The 22,687-nt window shown below is 41.1% G+C and overlaps 3 protein-coding genes across 3 annotated transcripts; 1 reads left to right on the forward strand and 2 right to left on the reverse strand.

Moving 5' to 3' along the window:
* Window positions 1–6,128: 6,128 nt before the first annotated feature.
* On the reverse strand, window positions 6,129–11,048 carry LOC119889880 (protein phosphatase 1 regulatory subunit 3E). Its single transcript, XM_038700780.1, has one exon. The coding sequence runs from the start codon at window positions 10,738–10,740 to the stop codon at window positions 9,817–9,819; it is 924 nt and encodes a 307-aa protein (XP_038556708.1). The 5' UTR covers window positions 10,741–11,048; the 3' UTR covers window positions 6,129–9,816.
* Window positions 11,049–11,106: 58 nt separating this feature from the next.
* si:ch73-103b9.2 (uncharacterized protein LOC100150067 homolog) lies at window positions 11,107–13,887 on the forward strand. Its single transcript, XM_038700778.1, has 3 exons — window positions 11,107–11,596; window positions 11,721–11,968; window positions 12,325–13,887. The coding sequence occupies exons 2-3, from the start codon at window positions 11,765–11,767 to the stop codon at window positions 13,189–13,191; spliced, it is 1,071 nt and encodes a 356-aa protein (XP_038556706.1). The 5' UTR covers window positions 11,107–11,596; window positions 11,721–11,764; the 3' UTR covers window positions 13,192–13,887.
* Window positions 13,888–14,104: 217 nt separating this feature from the next.
* atmin (ATM interactor) lies at window positions 14,105–21,950 on the reverse strand. Its single transcript, XM_038700776.1, has 4 exons — window positions 21,553–21,950; window positions 19,016–19,141; window positions 17,997–18,196; window positions 14,105–17,888 (listed from the first exon to the last, which is right to left on the reverse strand). Exons 1-4 carry the CDS (start codon window positions 21,934–21,936, stop codon window positions 16,124–16,126), a joined length of 2,475 nt encoding a protein of 824 aa, XP_038556704.1. The 5' UTR covers window positions 21,937–21,950; the 3' UTR covers window positions 14,105–16,123.
* Between the last annotated feature and the right edge of the window lie 737 nt (window positions 21,951–22,687).

A 22,687-nucleotide genomic window follows, 5' to 3' on the forward strand; every position in this document is an offset into this window, starting at 1 on the left:
AATAGTGTGGTTCCACCATTGTAGCAACATTTTGGGGAAGGCCTCGTCCTGTTTTAGCATCACAATACATCGCAATACATGCATGAAGCCATGTCCATAAAGAAGAAAGGTAGTGAAAAGAAATTTAGTGTGAAAGACTTACACAGAGCCCTTACCTCAATCCCATCCAACACCTTTGACATTAGTTGAAGACCAACTGTGAGCCAGGTCTTGCCACTCAACATCATTGGTCGACCTCACCGATGCTCTTGTCCCTGATTGGGAGTACAGTGGGTACAGAAAGTATTCAGACCCCTTTAAATTTTTCACTCTTTGTTTCATTGCAGCCATTTTCCAAAAATCAAAAAAGTTCATTTTATTTCTCAGTAATGTACACTCAGCACCCCATCTTGACAGAAAAAAACAGAAATGTAGAAATTTTAGCAAATTTATTAAAAAAGAAAAACTGAAATATCACATGGTCATAAGTATTCAGACCCTTTGCTCAGTATTTAGTAGAAGCAACCTTTTGGTCTAATACAGCCATGAGTCGTGTGTTTGTGTGTGTGTGTGTGTGTGTGTGTGTGTGTGTGTGTGTGTGTGTGTGTGTGTGTGTGTGTGTGTGTGTGTGTGTGTGCATGAACTCTGACGTGTGCTTTTACATAAGTGCTTACCAATTTGGTCTTACTAGCTGTTTTTTAGCGTGATGCATTCTGTTTATCCATCTTCGGCCAGGCTGACATGATGCAGAGCTGATGAAAGGATGGAAACAGTCTGGATCAGTAGATTATTTATGACTGTGCCTCTGGCCCAGAGTTCTTCCTTGGTGCCAGTGCAAAAAATTTACTGTGTCTGCAGTGGTCTGAATGCTCAGTGCGTTATTGGAATACCAGATACAGTCCATGAGGACAGTGATGGCAAAGAGAGTGAGGAAGGACAGTGAAAAAAAGGGAGGATGAAGGGAGAAGGAGAAGAGAGTAATCAAGAGAATGGACAATGACATTTAATTTATTGGAGAGCATCAGGAAATGCATGGGATGAGAAGCTGATAAGAAACTGAATTGCGTAAAAAATCTCTTGAGTGTAGCAATAATATAAAATGAAAACAATGGATGGCACGGTGGTGCAGTGGTTAGCACTGTCACCTTACAGCAAGTTTCCCTGGCCTTTCTGTGTGGCCCGGCAATGGACTGGTGACCTGTCCATGGTGTACCCTGCCTTTTGCCTGATTGTCAGCTGGGATTGGCTCCTGCCCCCTATGACCCTGTACGCAGGATAAGCGGTTGACGATGGATGGAAAACAAATGGAGAATAAAAGAAAAAGACAGAATGACAAGTTTAAATTAAGGAAGGAAATGTAATGCTGTACCTTCTGTTTTATTCAGAGAAATATTCCCTGGTACAATGACTCCTGCTGTGCTCATATGAAACCTTAGTGCTTTATTACATAAGGTCTGGCAGACCTGGGAAGGAGATCAGCAGCATACTAAACGTTCACTGATGGTGGAGAGGATGCCTATACAGCTCTTAGGATTCACATCTCATGCACAACAAACCAGACTACTAATTTTCAGGATACTTCAGTTCATTTTGTTTTTTCAGTGTCAGACATATTTCATTTACTATGAAATAACATCTATTACAGAGTAGAATGCCCATTCTATAGCTGCTCTTGCAATTTAAACATCTGCACCAGACCTCTGCAAGAATTTGGTAAAATAATATTAAAATATACAATAAATTGTAATATTTAATGTTAACATCTTAATCAATAGTAGCTGCATTTAAGAGTAGGCTAAATTAAACCATATCAACTATGATGTTACTGATTTACCATCCAAATTGTCATCTTGCCAGCAAGTTGGAGAGCTAATAGTAACAGAACAATGTAAACAGCCTGAACTCTTTTTGACAATGTTTTTACAATGCTCCATAACAACATACAACAACAACACATTGTGTTCTGTCATCTGGCATCAACAGTGTTTCAGCCATGGTCCCGCCAATAAGATAAAATAAAACTATGCTAAACCCAAAGATGAAAAAGCAGTCTGTCAACTAGCAGGGTAAATCATTAGCATGTATAAAACACACTCCTCACTTCTGAATTCAGTTCTATTTAATTCAATTTTATTTAGAATGTGGCAATTCATAACAGATTTGTGTTCTCATTGCACTTTTCATATAGAGCAGACCGTGCTCTTTGTAATAATATTTACAGAGACCCAACCATTCCCATCATGAGCGAGCACTTTCAGTGCAAGGAAAAACTGCCCTTTAACAGGTAGAAACCTCAAGCAGAAACTAGACTCACGGTGGGCGGCCATCTGCCTCAACCAGCTGGAGGAAGAGGGAGAAATAGAGAGAGGGAGAGGGAGAACTGGATCTCTTGGAAGGAGAGGTGGGTAAACATTTTTTGAGATCTCAGGGGAGTGTGGTTGCCCGATCCCGCGCTTGCGCATGAAATAGTCCACACTGGGTTAGGGCCAGGCAGTTAAAATCTGCGCATGCGCTGATTTTTGCGCATGGGTAGAACGGATTAAGATCATCTCCTAATTTACTTAATCTGGCCATACTGTGTAGCCTACAGGAAAATTGGATTTTTCATATTCCTAAGAAGAATTTTAGAAAGTTAAGGGTTTATTGACTTACACCAGCAATAAATGATTTCTTTGGCCACCTTGGGACAATGCCATTTGATTTGTTTTCTGTGGATTTTTAGAGCTTTTTCACTGAAAAAAACTTCTTGATTTGGCCAAAAACTATGCTGTGAGAGTGAACCAAAACAGTGATGTTTCAGCCTGAAAGCTAAACAGTGAGCTGAAGCTTGCTATAAAACTCTGTAAAGCCCAGGGGGGGCTGTAGATTCGGGTGATAATTCACTGTAGGTTCATTACAACGAATGGCCCCTTTAGCATTGTCACATTGTTTTCACATTGTCATTTGCTCCTGTTATTATAATATAAAAGTGGAAGTAGTATTGCAATATTCTGTGCAGTTTACAAGCATAACTGGGTCAGTTATTTGTTCCTCTGTAGGCCTTTTTTTTGTAAATTACAAATAAGCTTATCTGTGTTTATGGCACATGGCCAATGTTTTGTGGGAAAAGTATTTCCAATGAAGACTCTCTAATCTATTTCCTTTACCATGTCTAAATATGGTGTGTTGGGAAGCAAGTGCTCTTTCAGTCTCGTAAACAAGATTGTGGAAACTTCCACTGAGAGCTTCCCACAGATACAGATGAACCCGCTATAGTACAGTTTTTCTGGGCTCTTTGTGTGCGTGTGTTTGTGAGTGTGTGCATGTGTTAGTTTGTTTGTCTACCTTTACATAACAGAGTGATGTAGTGGAGTGATCTGTTTAGACAAGTATGGTTGACTTTTTAATAGGGTTTGACATGAATGGGATAAAAGCTAAATCTGCAACTTCTTCGGTCTGCTGCACTTCCTGCTGCATCTTGGGCTGCCACCTCCATCAATATTTCATGATGATTATGTCTTTGTTATAAAACTATAAAAATTCACATGTGACTTTATCACAACTGTACTTCACATATTTTAAATGTACATACATGTGTAGTTTTTGGACATTTTGTGGGACCAATTCACATGATGTTTACACATGTGGTTTTTTGAAGTGTTTGGCTTCACATGTGCTTTCACAAAAATGTTGTGCCATTCCAACAAAAGACAGGAAAGTTCATTAACATTATGTTGCAGCAACAAAGTGATGTATTAGATTAAAAATATATAATTTAAAACTTTAGTAAGGCAAGACACACTCAGAGGAGAAAATGAATTAAGGAGAAAAGAAGTGTGCAGTGAACAGGGGAAGAGGATGAAAAAGGTAGGCAAGCAGGCTGTTTGACAAAGATTTAGACTGACTGCCACACCTGATTTTTACCTCTTTGTAAGTGAGTGAATGAAAGTGTATGTGTGTAAAATGTGTCTTGAGACATGGGAGGAAGCTCTGTTTTTAGAGTATAATGAGCAAGAATGCAAAGGAAACAGCTGTGGTCAAAGAAAACGGAAGGCATCTTGGTAAGCTGTGTGAGTAAACACTTCCAAGTAGCAGAATGAATTTTCCAAAGTTGTGACAGATCATTTAGCCAATTAATTATTCAGGTCGAGTGCTCAGTGAGACGAGGTTATGGCTGTACCCTGCACTGCAGCCCTGGCTGCTGCCCAGTCAGGATTAATCTCATGGCACAGCATTTCCCTGAATGCCTCCCATGAATGATTTAAACTGGAATCATGAAACCTATTTGTGTGCATCGGCTTGGTCACATTATTAAAGCCGAAGGACACAATTTGGTTGAGGTGGGAGAAGCTACGCAGGTAGGATGAAAATGACTCTTTGGGTCTGTGATGCAGTCTCATAATGCCAGACGCCCAAGGGACAGAACAATCACAACGTCATCATCACATGAACACAGCAGTTATATAAGCAGCTGTTGTTACACAGCATAACAGTGTTTAATGATTACCACCACTTAAAAACTACCTCGTGACAAAAGTCAACTTTGCTGTAAAATGATTGGTTGATACCTATATAACTAATGTATCTCACAAATAGTAAAATATAATCCAGACAAAACAAATGTGTTACGCAGCAGTCAAATCAAACTGTGTGTGTCCGCTTCACAATTTACTGACATTGGATATCTTAATCTCTCCTTATCAGGGGAGGTATGTGATTTTCCACTTCAAGCAAGCTGCTGAGTAGCTCTAATCATAGAATTAAATTGGATCTCACAGCAGGTTTTTATTGACTGGCCATGTGGATTCATACTGTCTGGTTGCTGGAAGCAGAGCACTGGCATATAAAGCAGCTACAAGCTGTCAGGATGCCTTCAACACCACTATAAGCAAAGTTGCTTGTGGGCCAACAACACTCATTCATCACTGCCTTAGGTTTACATGAAGATTAAGCAGGATCATGTTCCTAATCTGACACATAAGACGCCCCATGCATTACCCATTCAACATACACAACATGTACAACATATACCTGCTACACGTGCAGAAAAAGCTTTAAATGTGGCACACTTAGATCACTGTGTTAGATTTCCAAATAAAAAAACCCTCCAGTATCAGACTTTACTTTCAATCTTAAGAGTGTATTATATTATATTGCTATTATCAGCCATTTAATTCCTTTAATGAGAGAGTTGGATGCTTTGTTGATGGATGATCTAGAGAGTGTGGCTTTATTAAATTGCTTGTCAGTTGGCTTATAAATTCTCATAAAGGAATTAGAGAGAAAGCTGGTGTGATTGTTAGAAGTAAAGGGATTGTAGATAGTGTAAATACTTGACAACATAAACAGCACAGAGAGTGTCTAGTTGAAATAGAACTGTACCACTAATAACCTGTGCATCTTATGTATGGGGATATACTGTATGCAAGAGTATGCATGACCATATGTGATGATGAGGTGTGGGGATGTTTTATAATTAGATCTAATATATGGTAAAAAAATAAAAATAAAAAAAAATAACAAAACAAGGAGCTATAAAACAGCATATTAGAGGAATGTTAAACAAGTAGCTGCAGTAACTCCGTCTACAGTTGGAAAGCTGGAGGAAATACTTCCAAGGGGTTGTAATCAAAAGTGAAAAAAGTCAAACGCACTACCTTATCATTTGCTTTTTATATGCCCTTTTATCTGCTTATTGTGCCTTTGCTCAGCTCTCTTCGCACTGCTTCCTGCTTCAAGCTCCAACCCCTCCCTTTCATAAACAGAGGGGGGCGTGGTGTAACACTGCAATCAATTCGAGGACATGTCTGCAGTCATGTGTACAATGGCGAGGCCTACAGCCCAATGCAGTGTGCTGGGGACTTGCTGCAGCACCCAACCCCATACAACCCGCACTGAGACGCTCAGCTGACATATTAGTCAAGACACCTTGGGAACACACGGGAACAGCTCTGCAGCAACATGCTGCACATATATCAGAGTAAAACCTTATTTTAATAACAGAAACTGAGGAGTTTTGCTGGAGTCTATGGGATGTGATTTTGGAATGATAGGTCAGGTTATACTATTATGCTGCAGATCGTGTTCAGTGTTCAGATGATATACAGGGAGAAATTAGGCTACGGTATAGAGATTATACTGGGTTACTGTAATTAAGTACTGGCAGAGTATTATCTTTACATCACAAATGCCTTTATTAACCATTGTTTTAATAAAATATGGGTAACACTAAAACCTACACATAAAAATAAAGGTATGTTACAGCTGTACACGCAAACATGATTAACACTGACTGCAAAAAGAGAAAAACAATAGACAACACACAGTACACATTAACATAGTCAGATGACTGCAGATGTTACAACACAAAAGAGGTTACACACCAAACCAAACCAAAATCAATAAATTCAGTGCCATACAATGGTTATAAATAAGACAGAAGTGATTTAGACTTTCCACTGTGAGAGAAAAGAGCAGTAAAATAAGACAAAGAATGGAAAACATGTTGATTAGTAGCTGTTCACAGGAGAAGCTTTCATATATAGTATATAGTAACTTGCCACCTTACCCCTTTCCTTGCTCTAACTCAAAGTGCATTAGACTTGCTTTGACTGAGTCTGCTACAATCATAAGTCGCTCATCATAAAAGTTATCAAGCACCAAAGTGCATCTCATGTTACCTATCATGCCAAGTAAGGTCCCTTTGTCATTGTCTAGAGTCCACATGTTTTCATCCATCTGTAATTACATTATTTCATAACAAACAAGCACTTGCATTCTTCCAGCTTTGCTTCATATCTCTAAGCAAACTCATACTTCAGACCTATAGTTGTGCACATGGGATATTCAATATATTACTTTTATTGCGATACACAGCTCACATTTACTTATTTCAGGAGGAATTCAGCAATATCTTACTGATATATAAAACTTTAAATTTTGAGATAAATTATTACAGTTAGTGGTATTACCAATTTAATAAGCAGCCTTATTTTAAATAGTCTTCTAGAAAGATTTGATTATTAAATTTAATAGTACGTGTACTTTATTATACCTTTAGTAATTCTTTTTTTCTTCAAACTTCACAGGACAATCAGATAACAAACCTTCACATTGCTAAATTCTGCTTTTAAAATGCTTTAAAATACACACAACATAGAACAGTAATAGGAAGACATTCAATATGAAACATTACACATCTATATATCAGTGAGTTCTGATGCAAAATATTATGTACTGAGGTGAAAATCTAATCAGACCAGAAGCCCTTCATTTTCTTCACCAATAAAAACAGCAGTGTGGGAGACACCAGGTTAAAACTGAGAACTGGTATCTCACAGGTCGCACAGTTTTTTTGTAAACTTAAACCAAAGAGTCACATGTAGTGGAACATGGTGAAAGCATCATATTCAGACGGTCATTTGTGTCGTGCAATCCCAAACCCACAAAAAGAGCAAATCTTGTCAGGACTTGGTCTCAGCCAAATGGTAAAATCTATAAAATGCAATCTGTGTTGGCAGTGACTGATTGGTATTGATGCATCTCTCTGTACACACATCAGTGATATTAGCCTGGATAATTAATTCTTTCTGGTAATGCACAGCGTGGACAACGTTTATACAGACCAAAGCAAACAAAATGCCCCTGATTTAATAACATGAGACAGTGACACAGTAAGCTCCATGGCCAGACCTTATTTATCCACAGTGCATTTAAATAAACAGGTGCAAGAAATGCAGCTCTGTACATGATAAAGCTAAATGTAGTTAAAACAACAACTCAGTGCTGGCCAGCTCTCACTTCATCAAAGTTATTCTAACAGCAGCAGGTATAGCTTTTAAATTCCAACATAAACCATGTCAGATCTAGAGACAAACATCACTGATGGATTCACAGTGGAACTGCTCCAAAACCTAAATGGTTGCAGGAATAGTCTTTATCCACATCCCAACCCGATGGCCTCATTAAATGGAGAGCTTCCCTCTGAGGCCACGATGATGTAAACAAAGGACAAAGTGATGTTCAGATTACAGTTAAAGCTCTGGAATTAAAAGCACCCTGTCTGTTGTTTCTCTACTGTACTGGAGTCTCAATTTCATACTTGCCCACAAACACTAAAAATATTGTACAACTAAAAAAAGCATGATGAATACTTGTGTCCAAGTAAGCTCATTTGCCTACGACATGCAAGCCTGTTTGACATAAAGACAGAGTACATGATCACATATGATCAGGAGCACTACTCGCCAGTGAATTCATAAGAAACGTATGGATGTGACATTAGCTGTTATCTGGAGAGGGCAGACTGGCCGCATAACATCAATTGAGGCTTATGGTATGGAAATGAAGTAATCAGAGAACAGTTTGCCACAAGGATGGAAGTGTCAGCCAGTGAGGTGAAGCCATAGGGTGAAGCCTGAGGTTCATGTGGGGTGTAAGGAGCAACACTATTAGTGCATAGTGGTGACTGAGGATAGAAGCTGGTTAAACACAGTCGTCCGTGTAATAGCTACTTTGTTTATAGACAACACTGCTCTGTGAAAAACAGAGTTACACAGTGCAATCAAGAACATTACAAATGAATAAGCACTATAAGCACTAAAAGCGTTTTAAATCTGCAAATGTACAATAATACTTTTCTGTTTGAATGTATCTGTTAGAAAACAATTACTGTGAAAATAACATCTGTTTTACAACAATCAACCTGAAGAAGAGGAGAAAAGGTACACAAGTAATCTGAGGTAAATTTGCACAGCTACTATTTAACTACTATTTATTTTTCTAAGGGGGACAACAATCACGTTCAAGGGGTTCATTCAGAAAAAAACCTTCCTATCACAGCACAGTATGAGGGTGCTGAAGGCCATTGTTTATAAACACATCCTTGATTTGAACATGCATGATGCAGTTATAATTCGGGGATGTTTTTTTCTAACGTTTCTGAGTTCATCATCTTTGGACTTTGCTCAGGCCTCCTTGATTACTGAATTTGACAAAATACGTAATCATTTTAAATTAATACTGCAGAAAATATACAACAGGGGTTGTATAGGTGCAAATATGTGGCTAAAAGACAGATTTTGACTAAGTATGTCCCTGGATTGGAAGCCTACAGCTATATGGACACTAACTTAAAGATGTAAACCATCTAATGCATCTAGTCTATTCAACCCTAATGAGGAAACTACACATTCAACATTCAATGCACAACTTCCCACATCATGGCGTAAAATAAGGCATTTTTCAATGGCATGCCTGTGGGCAATTATATATTGAATTTTCTGAATGAAATATAACCTGTCGCATGTTTATGTCTGACAATTTAAGGCCTGTGTTTCCCTCAGCCTGCAGGAGGAGTGGAGTACGCAACTAGGTTCGCTTGGCATCCATATCAGCCGCGGTGCTTTCTTCTTCCCATTAAGCCAATACATTTGCACACATGCAAAACAAACTGATAATTCAAACATCTCCTTGCCACCATATAAATGTACAGTATCTCCTGAAAGGAACAGTGATGCCTGAAGTTGGCATTGCCCGGCACGTTTTCGGCGGCACGTGTTCCTGCGTTACGTATCTTGAACATGCCCTCCCAAAGGGCACCAAGCTGCACAGAGCCCTGACATCAAGGCAAATTATTTAACTGCATCTCACACTGGAAACCTACCAAAGGCGTATTCAGTATAGACGTCAAAACTAAATATGTTACCACAGTCGGGCAAATATTTGAATTATTGTGGGAAATTGTATTCGGTGTCACAGCATGTGTGTAGCTGACAATGGCAGAAAAAAGCATCTTTAACAGGCTACAGTCATAATTAAGGTACCAGGGGATCAGTTACGCGCAAATGACGCCAACGCTCAGATAAAGTGAATCCATCCATTCTCCCATTCCCGCGGTGGGGACATCTTCAACCGGTGACGTCGCACTTTGTAGTTATTCCCATTATTATTGTCCCAGTACTCTTGCCCGCCGACACAGTATTTAATAGCAAACTGCAATGTGCCTCCGTTGTCGAGGTAAGTGGGCATGACGATCTTGAAACGGAACTTATCAGTGACACCGTCGCTTGAGCTGGGAACATAGTACGCCAAACTGTCCATGAATGTTATCCAGTTATTTAGAGAGTACCGCAAAGAGACGCTCTTTTCGAAAGCCAGATTCAACACGCGCACAAACCCGGAGAGGCTGAATTCGTCTGCTTCAACGCTGTCCAACATGACTTTCACCTCCCTCACTCTCTGCTCGAAGCCGGGGAGTGTGCCTGGGTTGGTGAACTGCAACTCCATGAACACAGACTGCGAAGGGCCCCGGGGGAATTTGGTTTCCAAATGATTAAGGTGGAGGGGTCCTTTGGGTAGTTTTGCCAATATGCGCTCTGGCACCTCTGGCACATCTGTATCATCGAAGTGCTTCACTGAAGTGAGCTCCAGACCCAGGGAGTCTGCGAACCGGACCTTTTTCTGACTGGATGGACTCCTGCTGCGGGAGATCTCTAACTTTGCTCTCTCTGTGGGTGTGGGCAGCGACTTGCACCTCCGGCGCAGATTTGGACTCTGTGGAGGCTTCAGGGAGATCTCTCTGCCCCGCGGTCTCTCGTCCACCACGGGGCTCTCGATGGGCTCACACGTACCGTTCATCTTGTCAAAATCTTCCCCATCTTCCAGCCGCGGGTTTGCCTCTGCCAGGCTTCCGAACAGTCCGGCTATGCAGCTGTAGTTCCTTGGCAGGCAGTTCTTCGGGGGCAGCATGACCACGACAGGTTGCACAGACTCTGCTTCCATAAAACGCAGCAGATCCTGCACTGCGGAGCTGAAGTGGTCGTGTTGAGATAGATAGAGCCGTCAGGCGTCAGTGCACCCCTAGCGGAGGTGCTCCGGCTGCGTCAGAAGCTGACACTCTGCAGCTCTGGACCAATAAACCAAGCTGTGGATGTGAGCCAGCAAAGATTACGGTTACTTTAAATGTCGGTGTGTGGAGAATAGGCTACATCCCGCTGTCTGCTCATTGTGAAAATAATAAAAAGACATCACTTTCCTCTCCGCTGCGCAGCGACCGTAGCTCGTTTCTATTTTCATGTGGTGAACATGCAGCGTCCTCACAGCTGACATGAAATATTTGATGTTCAGCAGCTCTAGCCTACGTGTAGAACTGAACGTTGCAACTAACCAAAATGGTTTCCTCTTCCTAAAGGGGTAACTTCCCCCTTATCACATTGTGACATTATAATGACCTCTATAGCTCACAGACAAGGAATAAACACAGGCTATTGGAAACACATATTGTATTGTATTATATTCCTATCCCAGGATTGCCGGGAGTAGCCAAGGTACAGTGTAAAATAAGATTTAGGCCTATTGCATAACAAATATGTAATAGCCTAATTAATCTGGAGCAGACTAGGCTGTGGCAGTCAGCCCTCCTCTTTTCTCTACGTCACACCTTCCCGGTGCAGCCTCTTCGGGTTGCTAAGACGACGGTTGAGCGCTCCTGCGCCTCTGTTTGGGAAAACTCTGCAGACCAGAAAGAAAACTAACCACAATAGGTAGTAGCAGTTCTTTATGAATGGTGCTTTCAGACATGGGAATAGTGACACCAACCCATTCAAAATGCTACAGTGATTCAGATGTCTTCCTTTTGGTGAGTAGCGTTTGACTAACCTTTCTAGGTTTCTAACGTTTAAAATAAAAAAATGTTTGTGTAACTCCAACTCTTACAGGTTAGAGGTTTGATATGCTACAAGGCCTATTCTATTTTTTTCTAGATATCACCATGAAGTAGGCCTACATCAGATAACTAGCCTACTTAATGGCGACCTTAAAAGAAGTTGATCACGCAGCTGTGAATGGATCAGCCACGGAGCCTCCAACGCAGGAGGACGCAGTTGGTGCGCAGCTTTACAAGACGCCAGAAAGGAGACATGTCGATACCCTTCTAGATATTAGTGAGCAGGATTTCTTGACAGAACTGGAGCCATATGAGTATCACTGTTACTCAGGTTGGGAGGAAGCTGTAAGTGAATTCACTATTTCCTTACTGCAAACCGTTTTACTACCTGATTTATGTAGGCTATGTTACCTTTATGTAGGTTGTAGGCCTACCAATTGTACATGTTGTGTGTGCCAAAATGATTTAATCTACATTTTTAAATGAAATACAGGTATATGAGATATGAGATATAACACTTATCTATATAATAATTCTTCTGATAGATAATCTTACTCACACATTAGGCTACATAGGCCTGCCAATATTAGCGCAGTTTCCAGTAGCCACCTTACTTTTGTAATTAATTATTTCAATGCATGTTTAGTTTAAACATATCAAAACTGTTATACATATTTAACATACTTCGTATTTTAAAACAGGTTCAGGGTTGGGCCAGAGTTGCTCCACTGAGCTGCATACTTTTGACTGAGAGGAAATACAGGAAACCAAAGCATAAAGAGGCTGATAACCCGACCCCCGTGTCTATTGACCCAACAATCCCCATTACAGACAGCCCGGTCAGCATTGCGGAGAACCGCTGTGAGCCTCATGTGGGCCCACATAACAGCTCTAAGAAAATCATGCCATTAAACCAGCATCCTGGATCCTGGAGTAACACTGCTGAGGCAGCTCTGCAGACAGATGCCTTGGAATGGCTTGTCGATGGAAAGAGAGAGGAGGAAGGGACACTCAGAGATACTTCTTTGCAGCCTCACAATCTCTCCTCCAAATACTCTTTTGTGTCAGATAGCAGGCCCACTAAGCCTCAGAAATACAGCCACAGGCCCAGTAGTACAGTGGTTCCCATTAAAAACTTCACATTTTTACCACCAATTATATCACCACACCTGAATCCTCAGAAAGTCAGTGGCACAAAGGTTCCAGATGGAGAAACCATAGAGGAAAACTGTTTCATATGTGATAAGAAGGGCAGAATGAGACAAACAAGAGTGGACCCTGTTTCTAATGCAGAGCTTCGCACTTACTCTGCAGCCCTGACCTCCAAGTACCGGACATGTCTGCATAATCCCCACTTGTTCTCTGCTGTAAGTGTTTCTATCCCCAAGGGGTATCAAGTACCTGTGTCTTCCAAAGCTGACACAGTGCATCGCACTAACTACTCAATGGGCAAGAGCCTCACACAGGCTCTCCACTCCAGCTCTGCAGCAGGTGCGCAGGCACATATGCACCCCAGCAAGGCTGTCTATGCTGTCAAGCTGTACGAGGGCTGCGAAATAAACGTTTAACATGACCGATAACGACATTTATGTATGCAATCATTTTAAACTCCCAAAGTAAAAACAACCTGTTTTAACATATTGTGTAGCACTGCATCATATGTTTCCATCAAAACAGATAGTTGGAAGAATGATTTTAATGGATGAGACATGTTCAGAAAAGTAACTCATTGGAGAGGTAATTCATTTAGCTTAGTGTTCCATCAGTTCAGTTTGGCATAACATTTCAGACCATACAAACCATAACAGTAAGAGTGTGAACAGAACATTGCAATGTTAAGCTCTATCTATCATTCGGGCCTTGACCAGTTCCCACAAGTGCTTTTTCAGCTGTTCTAGTTACCTAGCAACGGTGCAACTATCTCATAGGAAGCATGGCAGTGTGCCTGCTCACACTTTCTATTATTTAACTTTCAACCACAAGCTACAGCTCTGTCAGATCTTCAGTGTTGCACTGTAGCCTGCAACTATATATGATGACGTTGCCAAACTAGTGCATCTGCTCTGTCAAGTAAAATTAGATCCAACTTTAGCTTTATATCAGTCAGGAGGTAATTCTGGCTGATCGCAGATTGGTTGTACAGTGTAAAAGGGCTTGTCAGTGCAGAATAGATCCCTAAACATACTGGGATGATGTTACTTTGTTTTATCATACTACCTCTTTGTTCATTAGCTGCCCTGTAAAATAAAAAAATTATTTGCTTAGTAGGAGTGTTCTTTAGTCAAACATTTTGTCTTCCCCATATGTGCATGTGAAATAAAATGTTTACTTCCAACTGATTTCTAGAGTTGCTATATCCAGCACAAACCATACAAAAATGGTCACATTTGGGTGCGTGTCCTTCCAACTCTTTTTGTATTGGTTGATTGCCATGCCCCCCCCCCGCCCTTTGTACTATAATAAGTGACAAGAAACACAAAATATACTTTCCAGCAGTTTATTAAGAACATATGTAGTGTAGCTTTAACAATTTAGCAAGGCAACCATTAACTCTACACATATAGGCAACAGAAACAGAAATTCTGCTAAACCAAATATTTAGTGCCGGGAAAATATCTGCATGCATTCCCAGCAGAGAAAAAACAAAGTACTGTAACTGACACTGACGAGGCTTGTACAGGTAGTTCTATTTAAAGCAAGGCATTTCCCAGTGCTGTTTTTGCTGTTTTTGAATTCAAGAACCACAAAGTACTAAAAGAAGTACTAATCTCAATATAAGAAATGTTGAAACTGAATTAGTCTAAATCCTTTTTAACATCCAGGAAATTATCCTTTTACTTTTTGGATATGGTGCAAACAATAGAGCATGTTATACTTGGGCACAGGGTCATGTTCTGTATATTATTCAGGTCATGTAAATAGGGAGATGGTGTCCAAAAGTTTCTCTTCAATAAAATGCTGCATAGCATTACTTTTTCATGTGACAGAACATAAACCTTTCCATAGAAACTATGGAGAACGCTTAGGGACATTCCAATATTTCATGCAACCATGATGAAAATACAAATACAGAATGGATTAAACATGCAAAGACCAAAAGGATTGACACATTTTCAGTGTTTGTTCATTTTCCAAAACATATTCTTGTTTATTTTATATTTGTTATTTTAAAGCAGCAATTTGTTTGTAACAGAACTACAGCGAATACTTGGGTTAAGGCACAAACGTAACAAAATTAATAAATAATCAAGGCCTACAGCTCTAGGTTCCTTAGTAGAACAAAGCCTGCATGTGGTGCCTGTGCTTAATGAGGTAACTGAGTGCAACAGTTTAATGAGAAACGTAATCAAACATTAAGTTTAGTTGTCTGGAGAAGACAAAAAAATTAAATATGGTCTCTGATTGAAATCTGATGATTTTAACGGGAAGAACAGGACTCCTTTCTGTTAAAATCCTGTGGCGAATAAATACAAGTCTGTGCTCTGTACAGTAACATTACTGCATCACCTCAGCACTGAGTACTGCTACTGTATACACTTACACCCAGCTAATGAATAAGTCAAAGACAATGACAGCCAAGCCTGCTTACGGACTTGAACTGTTTTGATATAGAGGCCCAGACACAAAAAGTGTTTACACAACATCATACTTCACAATCACACTTCAGTGACAGGTGCGCAACATCTGACAAGACATAAACATTATATTTTTATGTGTGCCACATCTGTATGAGTAACGGTAATGCTTGAGAGATACATCTTAACAGAGTTAAGCAATGCCTTTTTCATTGCTGAAGCCTTTATGGGGCTTTATTTTGAAAAACAAAGCTGATTCTCACTGGTCAGGTTTTCCACTGGCTGCAGCATGTAATTCAGAGTTTATAGTCTTGCTGCCGCTGACAATACAACATCAATGAGGCAGCTGTCAGATGCACAAGCTGACAATAGATATTTTTATGTTTCTGTGCTGCTGACCACATGAAGGCTTCATGCACATTTCCAAACATACGTAAGCTACAAGCATAATGTTGTTTTCATGCAGTATATGCATATCTGAAAGCTGCCATACACAGCCACACACAGCTAAAAGATGTCATCCCTTTACAGTGCAGATCTATTATTGATACGTTTTTTAAAAACTGCTAGTAAGACTAAACAGTGAAAACCAGTCACAGTGGTTATACACAAAAAATATAGAAGTAAACTGGCATTTAAGACAAGACACATACAATATGTTACTTTATGTGCAAATAAATATGTAAACTGTCACAGGAGCTGATAAATCATACCTGTTTAGCTAATAAAGTGCAGTGGAGATGTCAGGACATATACCTGGAAAGACTCTGGACATGTCTCCAGTGGAATGTTCAAAGAACATTCGCAGACTTCTTACTGCTAAGACTGTGGTCCGCTGGAGGACAGCGTAGACTGATTCCTCTTATGGAGGCAGACATGCGAAACCTATACCGCAAAAGCTTAGGCAGCTTCACTAAGAGGGGCTTCAGCTGTTGGGTTTCTCAGGGTGCTGAAAGAGAGCACAAAGCTCCTCACACGTCTGGGTTTCCACAGAGCTGAAATGGGAATCCATATTCCATGCCAGGTCTGCTGACAAGAAGTCATCCATGACAGTTTGTGTTTCATTGCTCGTCAGGAAGAGGTGTCCCAGGCCTTCTGCCTGGCTGGTCACAGTCTGTGTCTCTGTGCTGTTCAGCAGCCTTGCATGCTCACCCTGACACGCAAGGGTCTGAGCGGAAAGGCCTGTGGCAAATGAAGGGAGATCCGTCTGAGTTTCTGTATCGGAGGACTCGGTGCTCATAGAAAAGCTTGAATGTCGCAGGATGCTGCTAAGGGGCATGTGGCTTCCGGCGCTCAGCAGGAAATTGAGGTCAGTCTGAGTTTGAGTGTCAAACAACTCCAGGTCACTGGCTTGGGTCCTATTTGGCCCCTCACTTTGGTCCAGTTCATCCATCAGGAGGAAGTCCGTCTGAGTCTGGATGTCAAGAGACTCCAGCGGCGTGTCACCACCCAGTCCTCCCAGCTCACTCTCCTCTGTCTGTGTCTGGATGTGCACAGCATTGAGAAACTCTTCAAAGTCAAAGTCAATGCCATTGTGTTGCTCCTGAACAGAGCCCAGGCCTGACCCACAGCCTTCAGATGCCTCTGTGAGCACCTGGTGGCCTGACATGCTGTCAGATAGAATATTTTCTAGGTCACTTAACAAGGTCATAGTTTGGGTCTGGTTATCGGCCATGTTGTTTGAGTTGAGCTCATCTGTCTGCACCCCAAAACACATAACACCCGCTGACTTTGAGTCCTCATATATATTGTCATCTATGTCCAGGGCTGTCTGGGTGGAGACACTGAGGGAGTCACTGCCAAATAAGTCAGAGCACATTATAGCCTGGTCCTGAGCCTTCTCCTCTGATTGTGGCATGGCAAAGTGCGTCTGTGTCTGCCTTGTTTTGTATGGGGGCGCAGATGAGGAGGAGCAAGTAATTTGGCCCACGTGCTGGCTGTCTGTCTGAGCTCCAATAGTGGATGTGGCTTTGGCCCAGGAGGAGAACGTCTGAGTTTCAACACTGACTGGCAGGAGGACTTGGGCACTCACGCTGATGTCTGTTTGAGAGCAGGACGATACTGAGGGCTCACCCACAGAGCACAAGCCTATTCCCTCCCCAACCCCCACTCCTGTGGGCATTTTTGACAAGTACGATTTTTCCGTTTGAATGTTGGTGGAGGTGCTTCTTCCCCGTTGGCCTGCCAGGCTGCTGGATGAGTCCTCTATGCCTGCAGGGTCCAGACTGACCTGCACCCCTGTGCTAATAGGCCCCAGGCTAGAGCGGGAAGTAGGCATGCTGTCCTTGAAACCCAAACTCTTAGCATCAAGTTGGGGTACCACAGCTCCCATGGTTTGTGGCAGGAGGTGAAAAGTGCTGACAGAGCCTTGGCTGTCTATTGCCAGCACTACAGATCTCAAAGCCCCGCCCTCTGTAGATGGAAGAAGGACCGGCAGGTGGGCCAGCTGCATCACAGGAACACTGACCAAAGCCATCTTGGGCTTTGGAAGAAGCATCTTCTGGAGGTTCTTACGGGGGTTGGAGTTCTGATTCACTGAGTCTGTAATATTAACAGTTGTATCAGAAGGCAGAGCAGTCTCTGTTAGCTCTTTACTAGCAGACATGATGAGACAGGTTGACTCATTAGGCTTAACCTTTTCAGAACCACTTAACAGTTTCTCCATCTTTCGCTTTTTTACTGGAGGAATTCTGTAAAGAAACAAAACAGATTCAAAAGAATACCAGTCAAAATAAAATTGAGGTCAAACCTAAAGCAACATTTCAATAGAAATCACTCTGGGCTATGCCTGTACATGCCTGTGTTCTATAGGAATCTCGTGACCTGTCCTGTAGATATGTGAGAGTAGTGCAGCCCTACTAGCATAGGGGCAGCCGCATGTACAGTGGTAGGTCTTCCCACAGTCTTCTATGTGCCTCTTTAGGTCATACTCTGTGCTGTAGCCATTGTTGCACTTGAAGCACTTGTGTTTCTTCTCTGCATGCATCTTCATGAAGTGCTACAATAAAACAGGTCAAAGAGCAAAGAATATATTGCACACAACTGCTTTAAACATGTTTTATGTAGTCATTACTAAGGAAAAGAATGAAGAGCTTTTAAATAGCAATTTAATATGAAATAAACTTCACAATACCAAGACCAAAAAGCCAGGTGGCAGGAATCTTTGTTGTCTAGTGATCCAAACTTGAGTACAGTCTACTGTATCTTTTAGACAAAATTGGGAATGAGGGCGGTTTTTCACAGTGTTTTGCAGTCTTTGATGCTATAGGAGTCAAATATTTTTCTTGAACTTAAACAGTTCAAGAAACTGTATACAAATGCACAGTCTATGTTTTAAGCCAATTATTCTGTTTGATTTTCAGATTATAAGTCAAGAAGAGCTCACTAACCTCTTGTGTTATTTGAAGAGGCTGAGGCAGAAAATGTACTATGGATTGTAAAACTTTACGTCACCACACATTTTCAAAATTTTAAGTTTAACATTGCTTTCCATTCAAAATATTCTGAAGTTGGCTTAATTTTTTCCATTTATTGGACTTCAGCTTTGCGGGAGGCAATAATGATCTAAGAGGACTTTATTAAGTACAAGTAATAGGACATGCAAACAGCATTTAAAATTGAACACGTGGCAGTAGAAAGGTGGTATTTGGGTAAGGATGAAGTCAACCAGTCTTATCAATACAGCAAAAGTGATTTTTGAAAAATATTGTTTGGTATTTAGCAATATATTAGGAGCTATTCCACAGAACTGACACCTCCTCATTTTACACCATTGATCACATGGATAGGATTACAGGTCACTGGAGGAAAGGCTTACTTGTTTGACCAGAGAGAACTGGGAGAAGGGTCTGTTAGGCCCCCTGGGACAACCCTCAATGGGACAGCAGTAAAGCTTCTGAGAGCCCTTCATGTCCTTTCTGACCGTGGGATTGACAATACCATCCTGAGGATGACAATACCAGCAAAAGGTAAAGAGAAAGGACAAAGGACAAAGTATAGAGATATTTGCATTTTAGATATTTATATCATACCCTTAGTCAGAATAGCTTACAGTGAGACATAAAGAAAACTGTAAATGTCTATTTCCCCAATCACCACAAATACATGCAACCAGCAGAAAGTCCCGTTTTTCAAGTAATTTAAAGAGATTCTGTAAAGACAGCAGCTTTAACTTGTTACTGACCATCAGTACTTTAGCTGATAAACTAAAATTGTACTCCTGTAAAAGACACTAAATGTCAAATATGCTGTAACCCTAAAAATACAAAATGTTGTCTTTTTTACCAATAGCTAACTCATAGTTCAAAGGGGATTATAGACTCCACATTTCTGTCTACAGAAGGTTGTAGCTTGGAAGCACATGTACAACAGTTTGCTGTACCACAGCTCCTCTTTTAGTCCCAAGGCAGACTTGCTAAAAGAGCTGTCAGCACATCAATAAATAGCATACAAAACAGCAGCTAAGATGTACCCTGCATAGTGAAAACAGACAAAACCATCGCACTCCACAACAGCCATTAATGCTTGTAGCCTTCCACTGGTCAAGGTCACCTCCATCTGCTGTAACAGAGCAGCTAACACTGACAAAACACCCTCTGGTTTATCATAAGGAGTTCGCATAAACAGACATTTTGCAAACAAGGAATGTTCAGACAGCTGGCTTCAGCTACATCATCTGGTCGTAGGCTGAAGCCTGAGTCATGTCAAGACCTTATTTGTTATCAGTCCGCTGTATCCCAGAAGAAGGAGCATGGCCACATTCACTGTCTTTGCTACACCACAATCAGTCCACAGCCTTTTAAGTAGCCATTGTCGATGTTACTTCCTTTTTCTGGGAGACTGTACAATACAGTGATAAGTCAGATTATATATGTTATTATATAATAGCTAATTCTGCTTCTCTGTGGTGCTGAGGCAAGTGATACAGATGGAAAGACAGGCAAGCCAAAACAGTCACATTAAATTTATGAAAGGAGTCTGAATTGGGCTTCAGTTTTCATGACCAGCAAGAAACAGGTAGACTTAGTGATCTACAAATACATTACTGCTGTAATGTTATCTGCAATGATGTAGAGCTACAGTGACATTATATAAACAGATGTGTTCCACATCAAGCCTCATTTTTGCATTCGGACATCATGAATAATGCACAGGAAGCATAGAGTGTGAGCTACTCCAGCACTGGACTTTGGATAACTTTGTTTGCATAGTCAACTAGAATAGCATTACCACCGTTAACAGAAGTTTCACAGTTGCTGCACCTTAAAAAGGAAGCATCTCTGATGCAAGTGTGGCTGAACAATGTAAAAAAAATCAAAATGCATGACTGGAATCTGCATTACTCTCAAAGTGACAAGGATAAACAAGCAGCAACTAAATATTGACTATGAACGTTTTCTATAGCTCTTAAAGGATTGTTTACACCAGAAAGGTTCAGGTACTGGAGTAAAACAGGCCTAAATTTAAATTATAACTGACTACATCAGACACAAACCTTCAGATATACTTGATTATTCCATATGTATATGGTAGAAACACTGGACCACTCTTCTACTTAGGCCACACAGACTACTTCAAAGGGCTAATTAAAATTCTCACAGTCACCCACTTTAAACAAAGAGCTTAACTGTTAGTCTATTGCAGGACAAAAGGCAGCCTTTCCCAGCAAAGAACTTCATTCATGGGGGGAAACAGTGAATTACTGCCTCCCACGAAAAAGTCCGTTTCAGCGAGGACATAAGAACCAGGGTCAAAAGTAGACTTTTTGGTTCAGATGCTCTGACTGCCTCCTCTCTATTGACGGGTTATTATTAGACAGTATAGTAGATTCAGGCAATCAATAGTGGCAGTGTAACGTTAGCCGTGTTTCAGGCAGGCGAAGAGATCCTCACCATAACGTTACAACTATAAACAGAGTTTTCCCCTCACACACTAGCACAGCCATACTGAAATACTGCCCAAATGTCTGCCTTCAACTACAAATCGTCCACTTGATAAAATCTAAGGGTGCAGCTAGACCTGTATCCAAAACTGTAGTAAGCATCAATCAGCACGTGCGATCGCAATCATGAATTGATGACATCCGTAGCTGGTTACAATGTGGCTACTAGCTCGCTAACGGCAAACTTAGCCGTTAGTAGGTAACTGCTGTTCCAGAGCTTCACTCGCCCACAAACTGTTAGCTACGTGAACTTTTACCTAACCTTAACTATAACGTCGTGGTTGCTTAGCACCACTGTTGTGTTAGCTAAAACGAAGTTGTTCTGGATGACTTGCGTTTTCTAGTTACATGAGTTTTTTCATGTATTAGCCAAGTTAGCATCGCAGTTACGTACACCGTGAAGGATACAATACCTTTATTCTGTGGGACTTCACAAGATGCATGTTCAACGCAGGTGTGTTGGGGAGAATCTTGCCACATCCTTCCACGGTGCAGAGGATGTTGGTCCTAACTTCTTTGGTCAGCTCCGTGATAGTAGGTTTTATAATTTCCCCCGATTGCGAGAGAGACTCTTCATGACATTTCGTAGTGTCTGTAGTGGCGTCATCGCTCTCATTCGCCTTGATTGTTGCAGAGGCAGCCATGTTTACGTGTTGACAGACCAGTCTGTGTTTGAGAGAGCCCGAGTAGCGGCATTGAATGACCAGGGCATGGCGTCCCTCAGCTTTGCCTGAAAGGTTGCCTCGCCACCTTCCGCTTCCACCAAGACGACGAAGAGGGTTGAGGCTACGCCACATCCGGTATAATTATACTACTTCCGTTTTGCAGACCATGGTTTACCACCAGACTTCAGCTTTCCAGTGTGGTTGTTTTTCTAATATGTATATGCCTGTGTAGGATGATAGTATTACTGTACCTTATAAACAGTATGTTTTAAGCTGAAAGTGTGCATTTAGAAGCTCAGAATTTCTTCTTACACCAACCTAAAAACAATTTTCTTTAATCTCACACAGAAATACTTTTGAGATGTGTATTGTGCAAACAAATATAAACTATTGTCAAAATAAAGAAATGGTATCCAGATTAGCAGACAGAGGAACCAAAGTGCTCTTAAGAGAGCTCCAACAAAACACAGGCCATACTGATATTAAGTTGCAGTCTGCAGTACTGAAATGCCAGAGGTAATTTAGAAATTGTCACCATTACACAACTCACTACATGTCTTGGTTGCAATTCTTACATCCCCAAATTTAGGGGATCCTTATAGAGAGTTTAAAATGCTCCGGGTTTTTTTTCCCCACTTTCGGGTGCCATCACAGGTATTTAGGATAACCTGTGCAGGGGCCATAGTAGGATAGATGGACTTTTGGACTACACTAATAATGGGAGATACCCACTTGATTTGGCTAACTCCGACAGTTTTAGCTGAACTTCATTGCAGCACGGAACAAGGACTGGATTTTGTACCCCATCTCTTATAGCTTTGTTGTATTAAGAAGGGATCTTTTTACTGCCTGTATGGAGAGGATAAACAAATACCTCCTTTAA

The sequence above is a fragment of the Micropterus salmoides genome, unplaced genomic scaffold, assembly GCF_014851395.1.
Source record: "Micropterus salmoides isolate LMB-PRFRI ecotype aquatic unplaced genomic scaffold, ASM1485139v1 Ms_hic_scaffold_6, whole genome shotgun sequence".
In the NCBI taxonomy this organism is placed as follows: Eukaryota; Metazoa; Chordata; class Actinopteri; order Centrarchiformes; family Centrarchidae; genus Micropterus; species Micropterus salmoides.